This window comes from Emydura macquarii, unplaced genomic scaffold, assembly GCF_026122565.2.
Source record: "Emydura macquarii macquarii isolate MOO-44397 ecotype Brisbane River unplaced genomic scaffold, CSIRO-AGI_Emac_v2 contig_1451, whole genome shotgun sequence".
Classification (NCBI taxonomy): domain Eukaryota; kingdom Metazoa; phylum Chordata; order Testudines; family Chelidae; genus Emydura; species Emydura macquarii.
This window is the reverse complement of record NW_027131588.1, coordinates 365,241-387,024: the sequence shown is the minus strand read 5'-3', so window position 1 is coordinate 387,024 and position 21,784 is coordinate 365,241. Positions and strand designations below refer to the sequence as shown.

The window sequence follows — 21,784 nt, the reverse complement described above, 5'->3', positions numbered from 1 at the left end:
TCTCCAAAGCAGTTCCCAGGTCATATGATATTTGCAGGTGATGAGGAGGCAAAGCCAGTTGGAAACAGAATTGCCCAAGCAGAGGAAAGCCATACCAGTGAATCCAAAAGTTGCTGACAAAAGCATCCATAAAAAACTATAGAGGAAAGCAATTAGAACAGCTATTCTTACAGTATGCTAGTGTGTTCTCCAAGAATAATGGAGAGCTTGGGAAATATGATCAGTGCAACATCCCTTAAGAAAGGGAGTGTTTCTGTGAGGCAACTTCTATGGCAGATTTCCCTGGCATATCAAGTAGCAGGGAAAAGGATGCTAAATTTCATGTTGGAGGATGTCCTGATTGAACTGTCTACATCACCTTGGGCATGCCCAATTATAATTGTGAAAAAGTCAATCAGAGACTTGAGGGTATTTGTTGAATACAGGAGACTTAAACAGAGAGTTCAAGATAACTACCCACGTAGCAGACACCCTGAATAAAATGTCAGAAGCAAAATGTTTTAGTAGTGTCAATTTGATATGTGGATACTACCAGATTAAAGTGGCACCTGAGGATCAACTGACTTTGTGACACGCTATTGGTTGTTCGAATTCCACAGAATGCCTTTCAGACTCATGACTGCACTTGGGACATTTCAGAGGGCAGTAAGCGATCTAACCCAAAGTTTTGAGAAATGAAGAAATCTTTTGATTTCCTTTGTATCCATGAAACATGGGAGGAACATCTGGTAGGAGTGGAAAGGATTCTAAAACATTGATAAGGAGTTAGGATTTAAACATGCAGGAAACCATTTTCAGTATGCAAAGAGTTGCACTGAATTCCTGGACAGAGTCAGTGAGGCTACGTCGGAGTCCTGACCCCAGAAACTGAATATTAAAAAGGAATGAAAGATTTTACAAATGTGGAGGAGATACAGCAGTTTGCAGACCTCTGCAGATTCTACAGGAGGCATGTACAAAATTTTCCAGCACAGGCAGTGCCATTACATCAACAAACTAAGAGCAATTTTATCTGGACACAGGAGCACCAAAAAGCCTGAATCTGAAAAGAACTGAATGACAGATTGCTAAACCATGCTGTGTTTGAATTCCCAGACTTACCCTGTCCATTCATGGCTTATTGTCAGATTTGCATTTCAACAAATTGATTAGCTCAGTAGGCACAGACTGGTGGCCTTTGGATGTCAAAAATTAAGTGAGGAAGAAAACAAAAATTCAGCAACAGTACTGAATTCAGAGCCATTGAAGGATAAAAGGCCTGAAACAGTAACAGCTGCATTGATGAAACGTAATGTTGCAGATTGAACCCCCAACCTACCTCTTCAATGATCGGGGAAGAAATTTCAATCACTTATTACATGAGATTTGCTGACAACTCCAGGTAACATACCTAAAGTGAGGACGAGTGTTGCCCACCCTACAGGCAATGGAAAAATGGAGAGTAAGCAGCACCGTTGCTCACACTCTTAGTCAGTGAAGACCAATAAGACTGGGATATGAGGACACTTCTTAATCTTTGCATGTAACATCAGCTGACACTCAATTATTCACCACTCTCCCAATTTTTGGTCTCCCAAATCCATGATTGCATATGACGATGTTCAGCAAGAAATGGCAAGGCCTCTTGCACATACATAGATAGGTCTCATGACAAAGTCTTAGATCAGTGACCTGAGCATAGCATTCCAAAGGGTGAAGGAACAGATGAGACACAAGCAAGCATGACAGGCACAAGGTGCCAGGACAAAAAAGAAAATTATGTGTCCATCGAGAAAGGAAAAAAGGTGTGGGCATGCACTGGGAAAAATCAGCCAGGAAAAAAAAAATCTCAAATGTACTCCTTTTCGGAGGGGACCTTACCCAATACTTAAGAAAATAAACACTTTTTATCCTTGCTGATACAAAAAACAAGAGCTTACCCCTTTGTAGTACATTGAGAATTGATTCATAGATTTATTGAAAGAAAGGGAAGGGTTCAAACACTGAAGTTATTCAACAACCTCAGAGGAATACAGAGGAGGATTTGGAAATTCACTAGCAGATTCCTATAACTTGTAATGGGAAATTGGTTGTGGAGGAGTATGTCCTCGAGACTTTAATCACACTGCAATCTTCAAAAGATTATCTGCGCCCACCAGAAATGCCTAAACTGCAGGACATGAACCCTGTACTTGCTGATCATCTAGATCCATTTATAAGTGACATCTGCAAAATTAAATACAGGACTCAAGCAGGCAGACCAACAGGGAAACCTGTGTGGATGGCAGACTACTGATTCCTAAGAGTTACAATGATGATAAAACTTTAGTTATTGTTTTGAAACTCTTATTAAACCAAAGTTGTAATGATCAGTGCAAACAGCACCTTCACCACAAGGTGGTGCTGCATCCTTATTTTACTGTGGTTGTCATGTTTTGATATTATGTTGTCTTGGCTTTTAGAAGGAAGTACTTACTGCCTGTGTACTTGCAATGATCCAATAAATCCTTCCATTTCTATAAGTAAGTATTACAGGAGTTTGTAATTTTGTCACAATTTGTCTCAAAATGGCCAACTCCCAGGAATTAAAGAGAATTAGAATTAGAGAGATCTGGGAGGGAACTGATGGACTCTCTCAGCCTACAGAAAGAAGAGGAGACGTTAAGTCTTCATAAACTGAAATATCCATCATGCGTACCTTAATTCATTCTTGTGGGAAAGGGTGAGAATATTTGGAAGTGGTCTGCATCCTGAGTGTTAAACTGAAGGGGGCCAACCTTGAATATAGGTTATTTGGCAAGAGGTCATTTAATACTGAACTGGACCCAAGTAAAGGTCTGGTATTTGGGGGGATGAACTCGCTCTGCATATTAGAAGTTACTTTATTACAGTTGTGGCCATTAGGTTTAAAATATATCCCTGTGTTTTGTTCTCCTGCATGTTTTGATCACTGAATTTCTCAAATCACATTCTAGTCTCTCTGATGACTCATAGAGACATCCTAACAGTAAATTTTCACAGCCACATGGACTAGTAATGTAGGATTTTTTTAATTTAAATTATTAGAAACTACACTATCTGACCATTCTATGTATTACACAAAACAAGTGAATCAAGTCCAGCCTGCAAGCAGGTTATTTAACACCACTTACTGTAAAGCTTCAGTAAGCAATTTCCTGTCTCATTTATTCTTAAAATAGTTATTTCCAAATCCATTTCCAAGACCCAGAAATGTCACTGATTAATAGTGCAAACTTCCTGAGTGGGAAGTTTCAGATATGAATTACTGACTTGGAGATGAGAAATTGGAAATAGTTATCTTCCCACACTTAATTACATTTTTAAAAAAATAATAATTCATCTGGCTCAATTTTTTTCAGAAGACATCAGTGTTGGCTAACTAACGGATATCATAGTGAACATTTGGACCACAAATAGTGTGAAACAGATTACACATAGTTAAGCATTAATTATGTGGAATGTTCTACTCTGATCTTCTGAATCAAATGCATAAACACAAAATGGGGAATAACTGACTAGGCAGTGGTACTACAAAAAACGGGATCTAGGGGTTATAGTGCATCACAAATTGAATATGATGCGGCTATAAAAAAAGGCAAATGTCATTCTAGGTTATATTAACAAGGGTGTCATATATAAGACATGAGAGATAATCATTCTGTACTACTCAGCACTTATGAGGCCTCAACCGCAGTCCTCTGTCCAATTTTGGGCACCACACTTTAAGAAAGATGTGGACAAATTGGAGAGAGTCCAGAGGAGAGCAACAAAAAAAGATAAAAGGTTTAGAAAACCTGACCTATGAGAAAAGGTTGAAAGAATTGAGCATGGGATTGGGGGGTGGCAGGGAGCATGATAATAGTCTTCAAATATGTAAAAAGCTGTTATAAAGAGGACAACGATGAATTGTTCTCCATGTCCACTGAGGACAAGACACAAAATAATCAACTTAGGTTGCAGCAAGGAGATTTAGGTTAGATATTAGGAAAAGCTTTCAAACTATATGGATAGTTATCACTGGAACATGTTACCTAGGCAGATTGTGGAACCCATTATTGGAGGTTTCAAAGAACAGGTTAGACAAACATCTGTACTGGATGGTCTAGATATATTTAATCCTGACTCAGCACAGGCAGATGGACTAGATGACCTCTTGAGGGCCCTTCAGCCCTAGATTTCTGTGATTCTATGTCCTCCCACGTCTTGCAGATTCTTTATGCTATTTGACAGTGCCTTCTCTGTACAACATTGTGTATTACAGACGAGTACTGTGTGAGACCATGGAATGACATACGAAGAGAGACTTGGATGTGTTCAAAAACTCTGGAGACTATCAGATGAATAAAATTTAGCTAGAAAACATATCCTTACAACTTATTTTGAAATGAGGGAGAGAGAACAAGAAAGTGCACACATGTATGCATGTGTGTGTGCGTGAAAGGGGGAAAGGACACGCAAGACTGGAAAAGCCAAGGAACAGAATGTACTTCCAATTCATTCTATGTATATTGTTTTTTCTGTAAGTAAACTGCACCAGAGGCTGTCTTGCCAACAACTGAGATATAAACACACCCAGGGACATTAAATTTCAAATGAACTCATTTACAGTGTGCAAATATCCCAATCCCTGACTAGTGTGACCATCAGAGACACAATCCTACTTCCACTGGAGTCAATAGGAGTTTTTCCAATGACTTCAACAGAAGCAAAATCAGACTCCCATACATACTGCTAGCAAGTACCTGATGATAACCTTTATATTAAGATTGCAAGACAGTTTCCATTCTAATTCCTTGTTTGATCATATGCATAACAGTGTTAAACTACCCTTTAGGGTCTGAAATTCTCCATGCTTAGTATCTGTCCCACAGAGCATTTTGTTTGGAAAATTTGCACAAAATAATAATACAGTACTTATATTGATGCTTCATCAGCAGATCGCCAAGTGTTTCACAATCTTTTCATGTATTTATTCCCACAATACCCCTGTGAGGCAGGGAAATATTATCAACTCCATTTTTACAGTTAGGAAACTGGGGCACACAGACAGACTAAATGATTGTCTAGATCACACAGGAAGTCAGTAGAGGAGCTGGCAATTGAACCAGGTCTCCCAGGATCTAGTCTAATGCCCCAATCACTAGACCATCCTTCCTCTCAAAACAGTTCAAATGTTTCTATGTGAAAGGAGAGTGAAGGGAAAAGTTCACTTTCCCCCATGATAAATAAAAATTCCGACTTTTTGGAACAAGGCTATAAGTGGCTAAAGTTTGAAAATGGCACTGTGGCATAGAGACATTCTTTGCTGAGGGAAGGAATGCATGGCCTTGTAGGGAAGGAAATTGTTTTTGATTTGTATATAAAGTAAATTTCAAAAGAGAGTCTTGCTTGACAATTTAGAACTTTTAACAGGTTACATATGTAGAGAGCGATGTGTGTCCTAAAGCCTATCTGCTTCTCTCCCAATTCCTGTAAACCACCGTAGCTCCGAACCACAGACTGGCATTTAAATTAGATAGCAATGTGGACTCCCTAGCCATGTTCAATCTTTCTGTGAAATGACACTCTGCAACTATACTTCATTACATCATTGCAAACAAGAGAAACAACACAGGTATGACAATCCAGGCCCAACTCCTGTCCCTCCATCTTAATCATCATCTTTGTACCCTGCAGATGCAGTTTAAGCTACTGTAAAAATTAAGGGATACAGCATAGACAGTCCCTCTAACCTGTATCATACTTTTCAAGATATTGATGTTCTACTTGGATACCGTTACATGTAGATACAATGCTTTGGTACATTCAGTAGCTGAGAAAAAAATCCAAGTCTTATTTTTAATCATTCATACACATTTAAAAAAAAAAAGACTACATAGATTTTAAAAATTATATTGCTGTGGGCCAAGATCTTTCAACACCAAAACAATGTACACAGGCAAGTTATAAATCTATTAAATAGGGCATCTTAATGGATATATTGACTGTCATTCATTCTCAAATGACAGTCACAGCATGCTACTTTTTACAGCAGTTATGTAATTTTCGCCTTCTAGTCCAAGAGCAAATATTAAGATCAAATATGTTTAATGTTGGTAAATAAAAGTGACAATTCTAATCCACATTCTATTATTACTAGATACGTCAACTCTCCAGCCAGAGCCACTGTGAAGATTTCAATGTGCACTCCCACAGTTAATTGTAACTGTGGGCTGAGGAAGGCTTTTACATCACCACGTATGCACTGTATACAGATAGTCTCTCTTGGGGCATCATCTTTCCCAGTCAGGTAGTCTCGAACTACTGTCTGGCTGCATCCAGAATCTAGGAGTCCTTATATTCTCTTCCCTTGTAAACTCAGACTGGGTTTTTATGGGGAGTTTTATTTATGAGCATATGTCTCTACGGTCCAGCCCCAGACATACTGACAATCTATGAGGAGCCATTCTTTCCTCATATGTCCTTGCTACCCACAGGAGTAACTCAAATATGGTCACTGGGCTGGTCTCAGGGACATCTTTCTTTGTTGGAGGCAGCTTGGTTGTGGGATGGCACTAGAATCTCCCGGCGGAGCCTGTTTCAGATGACTGAGGTATAGGACGGACATTCAGGCGGAGCTCGCCCTAGCCCATTGTTCCCCCAGGCCTGCCCCCGATTGAGCAGGCACCTTGGCACTCCTGGAGGGAACTTCTAAATGTGGCCCTTCACAAGCAGGGGTTAGGGGCTTAGTGTCCATGTCCCATGTCTCCCTTTCATTGGTCATAGGGGACCTACCAACCATCCTGAACAATATTAACATGCTGGTGAGCTGGTCTGTTTCCACTGATGAATGTCAGTGCTCAGCTGATGCCCATAGCCTTGGCAAGAGCTGACACCTGGTTTAGATCATAGATGCATCTCTTCATTGATATATCAGTCTAGAATAGCAGCTTTCACTTGCTTGTAGTCCTTGGCCTGTTCTTGATCCAGGTTGTGATAGGCTGACTGGGCCTTCCCCATCAAATATGGTGCCAATATCAAAGCCCAGTGCTTGGGAGCCATAGAGAAACTAGTGCTACTCTCTCAAAGATGGTCAGAAATGCCTCCAGGCTGTCATCCGGTCCAACCTGGTTAACTTCACAGGACCTGCGGAAGAGTTACTCCCCTGGGGAGGCTGGCCTTACTAGGGCCTGTGGTGGGAAAAAGTCTGGCATTAATTGTTGAAGCAAATCTTTCTGTACCTCTTTCTTTTGGATTCCCATCTCTTTCAACAGCTGTTGTTGCTGTGATAATTGTATGTTTTTGCAACTGTTCCTGTTGGTTAACATGTTGTTGCTGTATCTCGGCCAACCACTTATACCAGCGCTATGGCTCCATCTTGCTTAGAGCCTCTGGGTTTCTAATCTCTACATTTTTTCTCCCCTCTCCCTCTCTCCCCCCTCTATCCATATATCAGGCATGGGGGGGAAGGGTTTGATGCCCGCGTTCTTCAATATTTTGTGAAAGGCAGGGTCTTTCTCAAGGGATTACACTAAAGCAGCTTCAGGGCTCTTTCCTCCTTTCTAACGTCTTTTTGGGTTTTTGATAAGCCTTTGGGTGACAGAGGTTTGTCAACTGTTTCTCTCTCAGCTACTCTGTAACAAGGGTCAGTGCTTTCTGAGGTGCAGCAGCTCTCCACCTGGTTGCTGTCCCTTCCTGTGACCAGCTCTCCTTTTTAAGCTTGCCTCTTCCAGTTAGAGCAGGTTCTTCAGGTGTGTCTATTTGGTAGGAATTGAGCCAGAAGAGCTCATTAGCCTTCTCCTGATGAGGATGGGTGTGTGCACCACCACATCCTATGTAGGACAAAGGGCATAAAGGACAGAGCCATCATGACGTCCTCTAAATTCCTTCACACTGGAATCCTGATGTCATTAGTCTCCTAAGTAGAAGGGAAGAAGGGTGGAATATATATGTGCACAACATATCTTGAAGCACAACAGTCACTGTACAGGGAAGTAACCATTTTTTTCTCCTTTGAGTGATTGTGCACATATATATTCCACGCCAGATGATTCCCAAACAGTACTCCTTTAAGTGGGGGCGATTCGGAGTCTATTTAAACAGAGACTGAAGGAGACTTCCGAAAGTCTGCATCAGCTCTAGAAGCCACTCTGATGGCACAGTGCCCTGTGAATGCGTGAATCAAACACCATGTGGCTGGTCTGTAGAGGTCTATGCCACAGAGATCACCTGAGCTCTGGTAGAATGAGCTAGAATCCTTTCTGGAGGTTGTATATTTGACAGATCATACATATAAACTTCTGATGCAGAAAGATATGCAATTTGAAATCCTCTGTGAAGAAACTGTCAGTGCTCTCATCCTTTCTGCATATGAAATAAACCATCTGAGGGTCTAATTTGTTTAAGTCCTCTCAGTATAGAATGAGAGAGCCTTGCATATATCAAGTGTGCAGAGCGCCTCATTGTCTTTATGATTATGAGGCTTTGAAAAGAGTATCAGTAGATGAATCATTTGATTCAGGTGGAAGTCTGATACTACTATAGTGAGAAATTTAGACTAAGGTCTTAAAATTTTTTTATCTGTATAAAAAAAAGACAGTATATGGAGGTCCCACCATAATAGCCTGTAAGCTCTCCCACTAGCCTTGCTGACTTTATTGTTACCAAAAATGCTGTCTTTTGTAGACAAATGAGAGAGCAGGAGGCCAGTGACACAAATGGGGAGCCCATAAAAGTCTTGTCAATTTCAAGTTAAGGTCCCAAGGAGGGATGGGGCTTCAATAGGAGGATAGTGTTGCAACACAGTACCTGATATGTCCACCTCTCGCCCCCACCTAACCACCTGGTGCATCAGCAAAACCTCGACCTGACCTTATTAGGCCATTTCCTCGCCCCTCCTGAAACTGACCAGGTGACCAGCCAAATGTTTGTCCTGGTTCAAATATCTCCCCTCCAATCCGGAGCAACCTTGGCTACCTGAAGCCCCTAGTATAAAACCGGGGCACGCCCCAGGCTCCGGTTGAGAGAGCTCACCGTCCGCCAGACTGATCTTCTGGCCTGTCCCTATCTCTCCCGCTCCCGACTGACTCCGAGCGCGTATCGAATCGTACAAGCCGTCTTTCTGTGTTGCTGCTGTTCAGGGTGTCATGCTGCAGCTCTTTCTGATGCTGGTAAGACGTTAACCCTTTCTCTCCTCTCTCCCTTTTAGCTTTCGTTTAAAACTTGCTCTAAAAGTAATAGCCGTACACCCCCCCCTCCTCCAACCGTATAAGTAAAAGGTAATCTAGTTTTTATATTCCTGTTGTTTTAATAAACCCTTAATTTCCAACCGACTCATTATTGTCTCTCGGGGATCATTAACCTGTCGGGTCAGATAGATCCTTAGTAAGCCCTTCAGAAGTCTCCCAACCACGAGATGCGAAAAGAACAAACACCCTTGAACACGAGAATGGATTGCTATATAACTGCCAGACAAACCTTTACTGATCTCATTAAAAGACCTAGCTCCTTCAGCTGCAGAATGTGTTCTAAGATATGATGAATCTGTATTTTAGATGAGAGAGATGATGTCTAACAGCCTAGTTGGAAAAAAATCTCTTCCATTTTGCAAGATACATTGTTCTGACGGAAACATTTCTGCTGCCAACAAGAATGTTTTGGACTTCTTGAGAACAGGCTCTCTGCTGGGTTCAGCCATTCAATATTGATGCTATGAGGTGGAGACTGCAAGGATTGTAGTGCAGAACTTTGCCATGGTTCAGTGAGTGGATCCTGGCCTGGGGCAATGTCACTGGAGGCTGGATCAAGGGCATCTGGAGGTTTGAGAACCAATAATGCCAGGGCTATACCAGTCATCCTGGTGTGTTCCTGTATTAGCTTCTTAATGACTCTCTGTAGCAATGGAATAGGAAGGAATGAGTAAGGGAACTCTGATGCCCAAGGAAGCAGAAACATATGCATGACTGAGCGTGCACTCAGCCCTGACTTGGAACAGAACAGTGGCATTTTCTGTTGCATCTTGTCACAAAAAAGTCAACAGTGGGGTATGCCCATTTGTGAAAAATTGTCCTCAAGATGTGGTTCCTCAAGGATCATTTGTGGTGCTGGGTGAAGTCCCTCCTGAAATGATCCGTGACAGCATTCTCCAGTAAAAAGTGACGGATACTGAGGATCATATTGTTTCAGATGCAAAAGTTCCATAAATGCACAGCTTCTGGACATAACAGACTGGACTTTGCCCCACCCTGCTTGTTCAGATAAAATATGGCAGTAAAATATATCCATTATTACTTGCATGGTCAAGTCCTTTGATGGAGGGCAGAAATGCTTTGTATGCCCTGTGTACAGACCTCAATTCCAGGATGTTAAAGTGGAAGTAGAATTCTTGGGCCAACCATTGTACTTGTATTGGGATCCCATGAAGGTGAACACCGCATCTTACAGTGGACACATTCATTACCAACATCATTGCTGTAAGTAGGTGTGAATAAGGTACCTCCTTGCAAACACTGTTCAGATTAATCTACCAGTCTAAGAATGCTAGAATCCAAACAAGTGCATGAACCAGAATGTCCAGAGGTTGCCTGTTTTATCAACAGACAGACTTCAACCAGCTCCGCATGCATCTAAGGTGAAGTCTGGCAGGCTGAGTCACTTATGTGCTGGATGCCATGTGCCCCAACAACCTCGGATAAGCCCTCACTGCTCTCCTAGGACTGGTTATTAGACTAGTGCAGAGGTTTAAAATGGACCAGAACTTTTCCTCAGGCAGGTAGGTTGTTGCAGTCGTAGAATCGAGAATGGCCCCAATTAACTCGATTCTTTGCATTAATGATAAAATCAACTTCTCTGTTTTATTTTTAGACCCAGCTAAACAAATAGGGATTGAATGTGGTGGATCTGATCAGTCACCTGTTGGTTGAACTGGCCCCAAACCAGAAGACAAGGGACACCATCCTGAATTTTATCTTCCTGATAAAGTTGTTTAATTTCTTAAGTCCAAGATAGGCCTCAAACTCCCTCTTGGATATGAGGAAGTATCAGGAGTAGAACCCCCTTCTCCTGTGCTGTAAAGAGACCTCCTCTATAGTTCCAAGATTTAAAAGATACTGTACCCCCTGAAGCACTACGAGCTCATGAAAGAAGTTCCTGAACAAGGACAGCAAAGGTGGGTAGGGTAGGGAAGGACTCAAGTTGAATGGTGTAACCCAGTCCCAGTGTCAGACGCATTGGACTGTAGTCACAGAGATCCAGATACTGAGGAAATGGAACAACCGGTTCCTAAAGATGGGGGGATGAGGTGAAAAGATCCTCAACAACTGTCACTTTGCTCTTGACAAAGCCATCAAAACTGCTGCTTTGAAGTAGAGAGGCTTGGATGGCAAGAACCCACAGAAGGCAGAGGTGAAAATTTCTCTTTAGAAACATGGCACCAGTTGCCTAGCATGCATTTGAGGCCTATAATGACTTCTTCTTGGGGCTGGGAGACACCCTCCTAGGGAACAAAGCATTGCCCTGGAATCTTTAAGTGAGGATGATGCCTCATCCATTTTGTCTGTGAATAAGTTGCAGCCCTCAAGTGGTAAGTCTTCCACCATGCTTTGTACCTCCCTACAGATGCAGGAAGCATAGTGGCAAAATAATCGACCACATACTGATGACCGTTGCCATCAACCTGGAAGCTTGTATCCACCAAGTCAAGAGCCACCTGTAAATAAATGCTGGCAATCAGGAGGCTCTCTGCAACTATGGAGTTAAACTCAATCCTCAAGTCCTGAGGAAGCTTTTGTGAGAATTTTGCCATGGAATCTGAATTAATAAAGTCATATTTCAACAGGATTGCCTGATAGTTCAAAAGAAACAACGTTTGAGGCTTACATCCTGGGATTTCTGTACATTTATGCAGTACTTAAGCACCTCCCCAGAACAAGAGAAAATTTCCCCACTGATAAGCTAGGAAAAAGCATTATGAGCTTGAGGCATCACAGAGAGCTCCAACTTGTAGCCACAAGCAGTGGGAAAGAACAGAGAGATGGATCAGTGTGGCCCTGCCCTTTATGCCCTCAGTCTGAGGCACAAAGAAGTGCAGAGCACATGCGCCACCCCAGTGGGCACTGCTAGCTAAAGGTCTCTGACTTGTGTACTCAGGATGCATACACACCTGAAGTACAATATATATCAGGTGTTCTCTTTCAAGTGATTGTGCACAAAATGGCATAGGAAAAGTAAGCTTGCTCTCGCTCTCTTTTCTTCCATTCTATCTACTCAGTTATGCCAGTTCTGCTTCTCAGGACTATTTTTCAACAGGGTATTTTAATGTTGAAAAGCACAGAACTCTCTCTACCCCTCAAAAAGGAGCTGGATAAATAGGGAAAGACATTTTAATATATCATACATAGGATGGGTCACCAGCATTTCCTGCTCTGTTTCCAGAGTGAGATCCAACGCCTGGATGGAAATAAGTGAGGCCAGGCAAGAATTCAGGCAAGAAACAAACACAGAATTGATAACTGAGGCCATATTCATTACTACAAAATGTGCTTAACTGATTGAAGTTCACAATCTTTCCATTATCATGATAGGATGTTTTCTTAAATACCTCCACACATGGGGCCATCATACCAAAATTAACAAAGGATCTCAGTGTCATCACTCTCTTCCCTGAAGCAGTCGAGGAAATGAAAACGAGAGGCCAGCCAAGAACAAGTTGATTTTATATCAATGTTTTTGTAGTTTTTCTTGTCTGCTGCTGCTTGAGTTTGTGTCTTGAAAGAAAAATGTTAATATTTTCAGAAACACAGATTGACTCTTTTCTTATTGCTGACATGAGAAAAGTTGTTTATACTCAACATGCTCTCAGTTGCTGCTATCTTTGTAACAGATCCTGGAGTTGAAAGTCATAAATTACTGACATCCTCCCTGATCCCCAGTCCACATAAAGTACTCGGGTCTCAGGTGTCTTTAATCTGTTAATTTTCTTTGTTTGTTACATTAGCTCACCAGTTCTAGATCTCATTAGCTTTCACCTCCAGCTGCACCACAACCTCAGTGTCTGCAGTCTCCATGTGCGTGACAGGCTCCCTCCTGAAAGCTGCAGCACTACGTTACTCTAATGACTGTTACTAAATACACAACTGTGTTATCAGACCTAATATTAATCTAAATGTAACACTAAGTAAAACACTTCACTGAGAAAAATATTTACTCAGGGAAGAAAGGATTATGTTTAGAGCACAATCAAAAGAGGAAAAGTCCTTATCTTCTGATAGATTTTGGCAAGTGATTTACGCTTTCATTTACTGTCTTTAAGAATATTAGCTAAGGATTTAACATAGAAACTGGTACTGTAAACAACAGCTCAGTTTTATTTAAGGTTGAAAGGCAAAGAGTTTGACTTTTTTTTTTCTTCTTCATGATTCAGAAATTCTTCACTGGGTGTAGAAAAAAAACACCCCAATCAACCCACCCCAAAAATGAACAAGGAGTGCAATCACCATTAAACTCCAATACCCTCTTGCTCCTAGGCGGACAAGGACTGAGAGGACTGGCAAGGCAGTACATTGCACACTATGGAAAGAAGGCACCTTTCTTCACTCTCTAGTAACTGATCCTTGCCTTCACTGTGAGAGAGGCAATGAAAGGTCTCAGAAAACTGTGCATCCAGCCCAGGGAGACTGGATGAAAGATCAACACAAAGAGGATCCTTTGTTGGTGGGAAAAAGTTAGGTGACTTCAGGGCTCCAAGAAGAGTTTATCACTCCCATGGGCATTCTACTATCAGCAAATCTAAGATGCTGAGATTTTGGGGATCATGGAGGCAACTCCATACATTGAAGAATCCCAAACAAGTTATACTATCCCTCCTTCTCATTCTCTGCTAGCTCAATTTTTGCTAATCAAAAGGGGACTAAAACGTAGAAGCTTCCTGATCCCCAGCCATCTTAGGAGTTTATGCTGAGCGTTCTGGCCTTGGCCAGAAAAGCACTGAAGCACAGGCTTAATTTTAAGCACATAAGTAGTCCCACTACCGTGATTAGAACCATGCAGCAAATCCTCAAAGAACAGGGTTCCCATTTGTTTTAGAACAGAAAGAGCACAGAAGGTGGTGGGGACAATAGAACATAAATGTGTGCTTTTGTGTCACGTACTTACCTATGTCTGTTATGAATGAGTAGCCTAATCTAATAATTGGGATTTTCATTTTAAAAAAAGGAAACATTTCTAGCCCTCATGCTTGCAGAGAAAAGTTTGGAAATGTGACCCAAGTGCATCTTCAAGGCCCAAAAGATAGAAAGCAAATAAGAACCAAAGTTTATTATTTTTTCTTTACAAATCTCATCTTTAAAGCCATTTTTATGGTTTTTGAATGTTCTGGATTTGCAGCACAGGGCTGGAGACCCAGTGATTAAGGCAGCTGTTCCCGGTGACTATTTAGAATTACCAAGCTGGGGTTCCCAGATCTGCATGTGTGTGGTTTGGTGCTTTCTCCCCTATGATCCTCAGACCACAGAACTACATAAGAGTAATAGGACTAATGTATGTAGCACAGATAAGAACATATTAATCATGTAAATACATAAGTTACACCAAACCTGAAGTTGTGACATCAATTTCACTCCATTAATGGAAACTGACTGACTGCAAGGCCCTGAATCAACCATTGCTCAACCAAGAAGCAATGCTACAGTGGCTTTTGCATGGCTACCATGTCTTATTTTTGTTAACCAGGAGGTAGGATGATTACAATTACAAAAATCAACAATTTCAGATCCTATTGTGGCCAGATTCTGTAAACACTTAAGAAAGTGCTTCATTTTATTCACAAGTAGACCCATTGACTTCAATGCAACTATTCATGTCAGTAAAGTTATGCACATCTTTAAATGTTTGCAGGATGGACTCCTATATTACTATACTGGATCCCCTGATTTATATTATGAATTTTCTGTTTTGGACTGCACTGCTAAGCACAGACTTTGCCCACCACAAATAGAGATTTTTCTTGTCACATTCCTTGTGATGATAATAGCAAAAACTAATGATTTGTGGGTATGTGGAGGACAACATATATTTTCTTTTTTTCTTTGTTTATATGCTTGTTAAAGAAGAGTGACAGAACAACAGCTACCATGGGATAACCATTTGAAAAATTATTAAAATTAAAACCATCAGTTTTGTAAAAGGCTGAAAATACTTGTTCTTTTATGTAAAAGATGTTTTACCTTTGCAAGTCCAGCGCGATGAGCACCTTTTGATTCCATGTACGCTAAGTATTTGTTGAACTCCCTGAATTCATTCATGGAAGGCCTAAAAGTCATAATTTTGCAGCTTGGGTTTGGAGGACTGTCCGAGACTGCAGCAGCCATTGTGGCTCAATATCAGCCCTGATAAAAATTAAAGTATGTTATTAATAAGGATAACATATATTGAAATGAAAAATCCTTTAATGAAAATAGTTTCCAAAAATATATCAATATATCTGCTTCTAACTGGAAGAATGCTTTTTAAATGCGCTCTCCCAGGTTGCTATGTAAGAATACAATATAAAAGTTGAACATTTTCTTCCTACTCCTTTAGGACTAGATTGTTCAGGCATTACCCAAACTGGTGAACCCAATCATGAATAACAGTTCTAAATGTAATTTTTAATATTATAGTAGCATCTGCTTGGGCTGGTTCATCTCCAATACACTGTATGTCTTAGGTATTTACACTATATGGCCCTCCATCACCACAAAACCCAAGCAAGCACCTCACAATATTCGTCTTTGGCAGCAAAGTCTCATTATTCCCATTTTACACATGGGGAATTGAGACACAGAGTGATTTAAGGGTTTGTTTACACTAGCCCTTATGTCGGTATAATTTATGTCATTCAGAGACATAAATAAGCCCTCCCCTCCTCTCCCGAGTGACATAAGTGTAAGTACCAGTATGGACAGCACTATGATGGCAGGAGAGCTACCACCACTCAAAGAGGTAGGTCATTATGCTGATGGGAGAGCTCTCTCCTATCGGCATAGAGTGCCTGCACTAGTAGCGCTGCAGCTGCATCACTGTAGTGCTTCCAGTGTACACTAACCCTAAGTAACTTGTCCTAGGTCACACCAGAAATTTGTTGCACAGACAAGAACTGAACCCAGATTTCCTGACTCCTTAACCACAAGACTCTCCTTCCCCTCACTGTTTCTTTTAATAGGCTTTAAAGTATATATATCAAAGGCATAGAGAAACAGGACCAGTCCTCTCCCTCCCATATGTTTTGTCAATAATAAGAGTAATTATTTATTTCATTTAATTAAAAGCAATAAAAAATACATTCTTATCTCTCATACAAAAACACAGTACTCACGAAATGAGTGTCCACTTACATGGTTTTCATATCTTTATGCTTCTGCTACAGAAATATAAACCCCAATCCTGCAATTGTATCGGATAGTACAGACCCCATCATCCATACAGATCATTATGGGATCAAAGGCATACTTTTTGGGTTTGCAACCTGTGCATACCTCACAGCAGAACTTAATTCAATAATTCAACCTTTGATTTTTTTAGAGAAGTTGCATCATATAGCACAAAAAGAATCAAAATGTTATAAGAAATGTCAGCTCAATGTAAGTCATCAGTTTTATTTTGCCCCATGCAAAATCATAGCTAGGAAAAAACATAGTATACAATTCAAGATGGTCACTTTTTTGCTCGGAAAATATTATTTTAAAGCATCAACATTAAATATCAACCACATACTCCTAATTCTAGCTCAAAATGTAACAAAATATGTGATCACAACTATGAAAGAGAAAGTTAAAACAGTTTATATATTAAAACATCTTAGCTCAATTTGATAGTATTTTTAAATATGCTGTGCTAAATGTGTGGCTTCCATGAGCAATAAGTATCTGTTCTAACATACTGGAATCTGTCATGCAAAAATGAAAAATACAAAATTGAAATTAACTGGAATTAAGACATGTTCATCTTCCCAACAGTGTGGGATTGTGGGCAAGACCCCAAAAGGGAGGCCACCAACCCTAACGTTGCCCTGTTGCAACTAAGACAATGGGGCAGTACCTCTAAAAAGAGGGCTCTCATTGGGTAGTCTTGAACCCTGCAACAGGCTCTTAGCTTGGCTGGCTGGGGGCACAGAGCAGTTGATATTGGTACACAAAACAGATGAAGGTCCTTCCCTTCCCTGCCCTCCACCACAGCAAGATATTCCTGGTACTCTGCAGTCACTCTTTGGATAATCCTCTCCAGTCTTGATGCCACTGCTTTACGCCTGCTGCTTTTTGCAAAATTTGGGGATATCCTCTCCTTTCCTTCCTTACCTTCTCCATTGTCAGCTGTGGCTCTCATCTCATCTCCCCCTACCCTCCTAATTTCTCTGTATGGTCACTGCTTGGAAAGGACTGTGGCACAGTGGTTAGCGGTTGAGAACGAAGAGTCAGGACTGCTGAATTTTTCTCTCATCTACTCCAGCGACTTCCTGAATGCCCTTGAGCAAGTCCCTTAACTCAAGCCTCATTTTCTCCATCTGGGGAATGAATTTAATAATCATGGTTTGGTTGCAAAATCCTGTCTTCCTCAGTGTGTGTGTGTGTGTGTCTTAGAGTGAGAGAGCGCACGCACACACACCACTAATTTGGCCACAGTATCCTGCCTTCTTCAGTTTGGTTTTGTGTGTACTGCTGCTCTGCAAAGCTGCCTGTGGAAGATTAGCTCTCCCACATATACATACACCAGCCTCCTTCTCTTCGCACTGATCAGCTTGATATTTTTTCCTGACCCGCACCTTCAGTAAGTTCCTCTCGACTCCCCACTTTTTCTTTGTATCTAGGAAGTTGTTTGAGATGAAACCTTGGACTTAATAGCTTGGCATTTTTTTAAAACTGTTTCTCTGTTAAAACCTACAAGAGGGACATGTGGTTGATACAGTTCGGTTATTCACCTATTTTTACTGGTTTCATTCAGATTCCTTTCCTTTGTTCTGAGAAACAGATGTTAAGGAACCTGACACAGATGTTTGGCTTAGACTGGTGAATTGTATTATTTTGATTTCTGGATATTTTTTCATACAGTGGCTTTTTAATGGAAGGGAGCTACACATATGTACACACAGTTGGGGCATTTGTGGAAGGTGTACACAGTTGAAGCATTCAATAATGTTCTTAATGGTAATCAATTGAGGAATACCTGATATACCTGGCATATAGGCTCCTTGGAGTCATTTCCACCAAGTGTGTCCCTTTCCTTCCATCTCCACTTCAGTTGAAATGTCACTGTTATGCCCCTACTGCTGAGTGGGAGCCTATGATGCTGCTGAAGCATCTATGGAAAGGAGTAACCCAAGACTGGCATTAGTGAATCAGTCTGTGCTCCCAGTTACCTTGTGATACCACCAGGCTGCTTTCACCTGTCTTGTTGGAAGGTTGCTAAATTCCATGACTTGTGACCCATTCTTTGAAACATGTGGGCCAATGCCCTAGGCAGCAAGGTTCCATTTACTCTACAGTGACCTCATACCTAGTGGCCATTTTCATTCAGAGCACAGGCTGCCAGATACCCTGCTCTGTGAAGTGGTTTCATGGTGTGCTCAACAATGGAAGGTTTGGCTAGGTCTTAGAAACCCCCGAGGAGCGGGTGCCACCCATTCACACTCACTATGGTGCATACCATTATGGGTGCCTTGCCCAAAGTTACTAGCACTGGGCAGGAGGCCCTGTTGTTCAGGGTAGCCTTTCAGCATACTCCTGGTAAGCAAGTTTGCAGTAGGGGCAGAGGGAGGCCAATGCTAGCACATTCATCAGGGAAGACTTGACTAATGCAGAAGATTTTGACCTTCACATCACTTTCTATACGCTTGAGCCAGGCCTGAGGTGAGTGTCTGGATTATGTGGCCTGTTCGGTAGCTGCTTTGTCATCCATCTCCTTATGCAAGCTTTGAGTAAAAGCTTTCTGTTCATACACAAGGACTTCTTCCCTCTTATTCAAGATCTGCTAAGCCCAGGTTCAGGCATTAGGTAGGTGGTGCTCTGTCTGTGTAGAACATGTATCTGATCAGATTTGGCTTCCATTTGTCAGCAAGCAGAGCTGACCATGATATCACTCCCCAATTTGTGCCCACACTCAGTGCTTATCTTTCCTTCTAGTTTCAGGGGCCAGACTGAATCAACATGATCAGCAGATTCCCTTTCCCAGCTGGCTTATGGGCCAAAGCACAGGGCATTGGGCACACAAATAGGTAGCAATGTGTCTGCACAGAGTGTAGGTGGGCTTTTCCTGGGACAAGTATAGCATGGGTGGCAGAGTCAGTGGGGCTTGCAGTGAGACCAAATGCTGCCCTAGTTTCAGGAGCTGTGGGGGCAGCACCCTGCCATATGTCCTCTTCATCTATTTTAAGGACGAGGATTTGGTCATGAACAAGGACATAAGCTCCTCCTCCAAGAGAAGTTGGACCAGAAAACCCTGAGGCAGCTGCTTCCCTCAATCCACTGAGGTCGTTGGCCAAGCTGGGGTTGTTTGCTTGTTTAGCAGGAGGCCAAACATTGCAGCATGGAGGAATTTTGTCCAGCTCCTCTGATATCCTTTAAGATACTGTGCATCTTTTGGACATTGGACTGAGGCATTCAACCATGGTATCATCATCTGGATTAAAAACTGGTGGGATAGGTCAGCAGAGCACAAGTCTAACAGGATCTGTGGTGGTAGGTCCTGGCAACAGAGTGTGAATTCACTCCTCCCATATACATACGGGTTTGGTAGTTGGTTCCCTCAAAACCATAGATGTCAGGTGGTTTGGGGGAAGCTTCCCCTTTCCCAGAAAATTAACTTGCAGTATGCCTTTCTGAGGAAGAGGGATTGGCTTTTTGGACAAGCCTGAGCCATTCTATGAGGCCAAGCAGGGCCAGGTGACAGACATTGATGACTCTTTCCTTTTTTCACTATTTCCAGGACAAGCTGCCCTGAAATTACTGTCATAGAATTAATAAAGTCATGGCTACTTGGCCAAAACTTCCAGATGTCTGCATCTGTCTTCACTGACTTCTGCCACTTGCAGTGTTTCATATGTTAAAAAACAGCCCATGTTCTCTGCTACCAGGAAGGGTACTGAAAGTGGTTTCCAAAAGAAATACTGCAATGTGCTGTGATCTTTTCAGAACTCACAAGCTAAGCAGAGTCAGGGCTAGGTATTAATTAAATGGACGGCTTTCATGACATGCATTGGTACTTTTCCCTGTATAGCTCTCCAGTAAAATAGATAATGAAATCAGGTTTATCTAGCCTGATTCCTTCCATAAGGATTGGTCCCACCTGTAAGAATTAAAATTCCTAAACAGTTTTCTCCTAGGAAATACTCAATATGGAAGAGGCACCCTAGGCTCTGCCCATGAAGAACTGCTGTACAATCGTGTGCCACTATTAAGAACATATGAATCAAAGAGTCATAACACTGGGTATACATTTAAACTTGTTTCAAACTTTTGATTAAGCATCCTGCATTCCTCAATCCTTGGAAAAATTCTTCTCACACCTATTTTCAGCATCCTAGATTACAAACAGATCAGTTTCTGCAAACAAAAGTCAGAGGAGGAATAAAACAGGGCTTGATATGGGAGTCCAGGTTCAGCCTTAAGCATAATCATTACCAACACCTCCATAAAACTATGCAGCACCTTGGACTTGGTCCAATTTCAGTTGAAGTCAATGGGAAATGGATCAGGCCCACTGATAATTTCTGAGAGGTGCTATATAAAAATAAATAAATATTACCTAAATAGTATAAATTCCCTACACCGATATGATCTTTGTGCAGAAGATAATGGAAATCCTGAAACAAATACAGATTTTAACAAGTGGCACCAGAACAATGTTTTATTGATTAATCATCAATTGTTAAAATATATTATCAGATCTCTACCATGAGAGCTAAAGACTGCATCTCTTTAATGTCCACTTCCGCTACTGTACTAAAGAGAAAATTGCTGCTAAAGATCAGATGATACAAAAGTTGTGGGGGCTTAGTTCATTCATTACTCTTGCTTGTTTATCTTTATAATCTTTACTCAGTGGCTGTGGCTTGAGAACAGCTCCTCTCCCCTTCAGAAGTTGCTTCTAAGTTTATCTTCTATAGGGGAAGGAAACCAATACTTAAAGTCTCACCTTGTGAGCATAAGTTCCATTAATAACAATCACTATGATAATTTATCAAGCAGTAAATATATATTTTAGAATTTTGAAATATTTCAAGGAGCAGATTGAGACTAGAAACATACTTGATCATGCCATACTATACTATGTACAAATAATCTAGTATTTTGATACATTAAGAATTTGTTTATTAATCCTTCATTGAAATTATGGAAAATTTCTCAATAACTGAACTCTCTATGAACATATATTCTGCTTCTATTATGATTTTTTATTTTAGATCTTTCCAGTCTACAAGTCATTCACATGGTTAGAACATATCTGTGTAGACAAATATTTCAAATTAATTTATATTTAAACTTTGTCCTCATTCAGTCTGTGTGCAGGACTGGGGGGGAAATGTGATTTTCCTTTTTATTCTTATGCTATCCTCTTCCTATACAATTTGATTAATGGTAGTAAGGCAGCGTGGCTTTATAAGTAGAAGACAAAAGATACTACCAACCTAACTTTTAAAACCACTAAAAACTTTCTCTGCAGAAAGCCTGCTTTAGAATGTGGCATAAAGAAGACAACAAATAGTTCAGTGTAAAAGGTCTTAATTGCACTTTATTTGAAATCACTACACATGACTCATGACTAATGTACCTATCCT

The 21,784-nt window shown here is 41.0% G+C and overlaps 1 protein-coding gene across 10 annotated transcripts in view; it reads right to left on the bottom strand.

Annotated features, from left to right (window-relative positions):
• KDM4C (lysine demethylase 4C) overlaps positions 1-21,784 on the bottom strand; it is a 463,532-nt gene that overhangs the window by 420,524 nt on the left and 21,224 nt on the right. For all 10 annotated transcript variants that reach the window (XR_010920738.1, XR_010920740.1, XR_010920739.1 and 7 more), the window contains exon 2: positions 15,201-15,362. Coding sequence is in view for 6 of the 10 variants with exons in the window: in XM_067553078.1 (XP_067409179.1) it covers positions 15,201-15,344 (144 nt within the window). In the remaining 4 variants the exon portion in view is untranslated. The remainder of the gene's footprint in view (positions 1-15,200; positions 15,363-21,784) is intronic.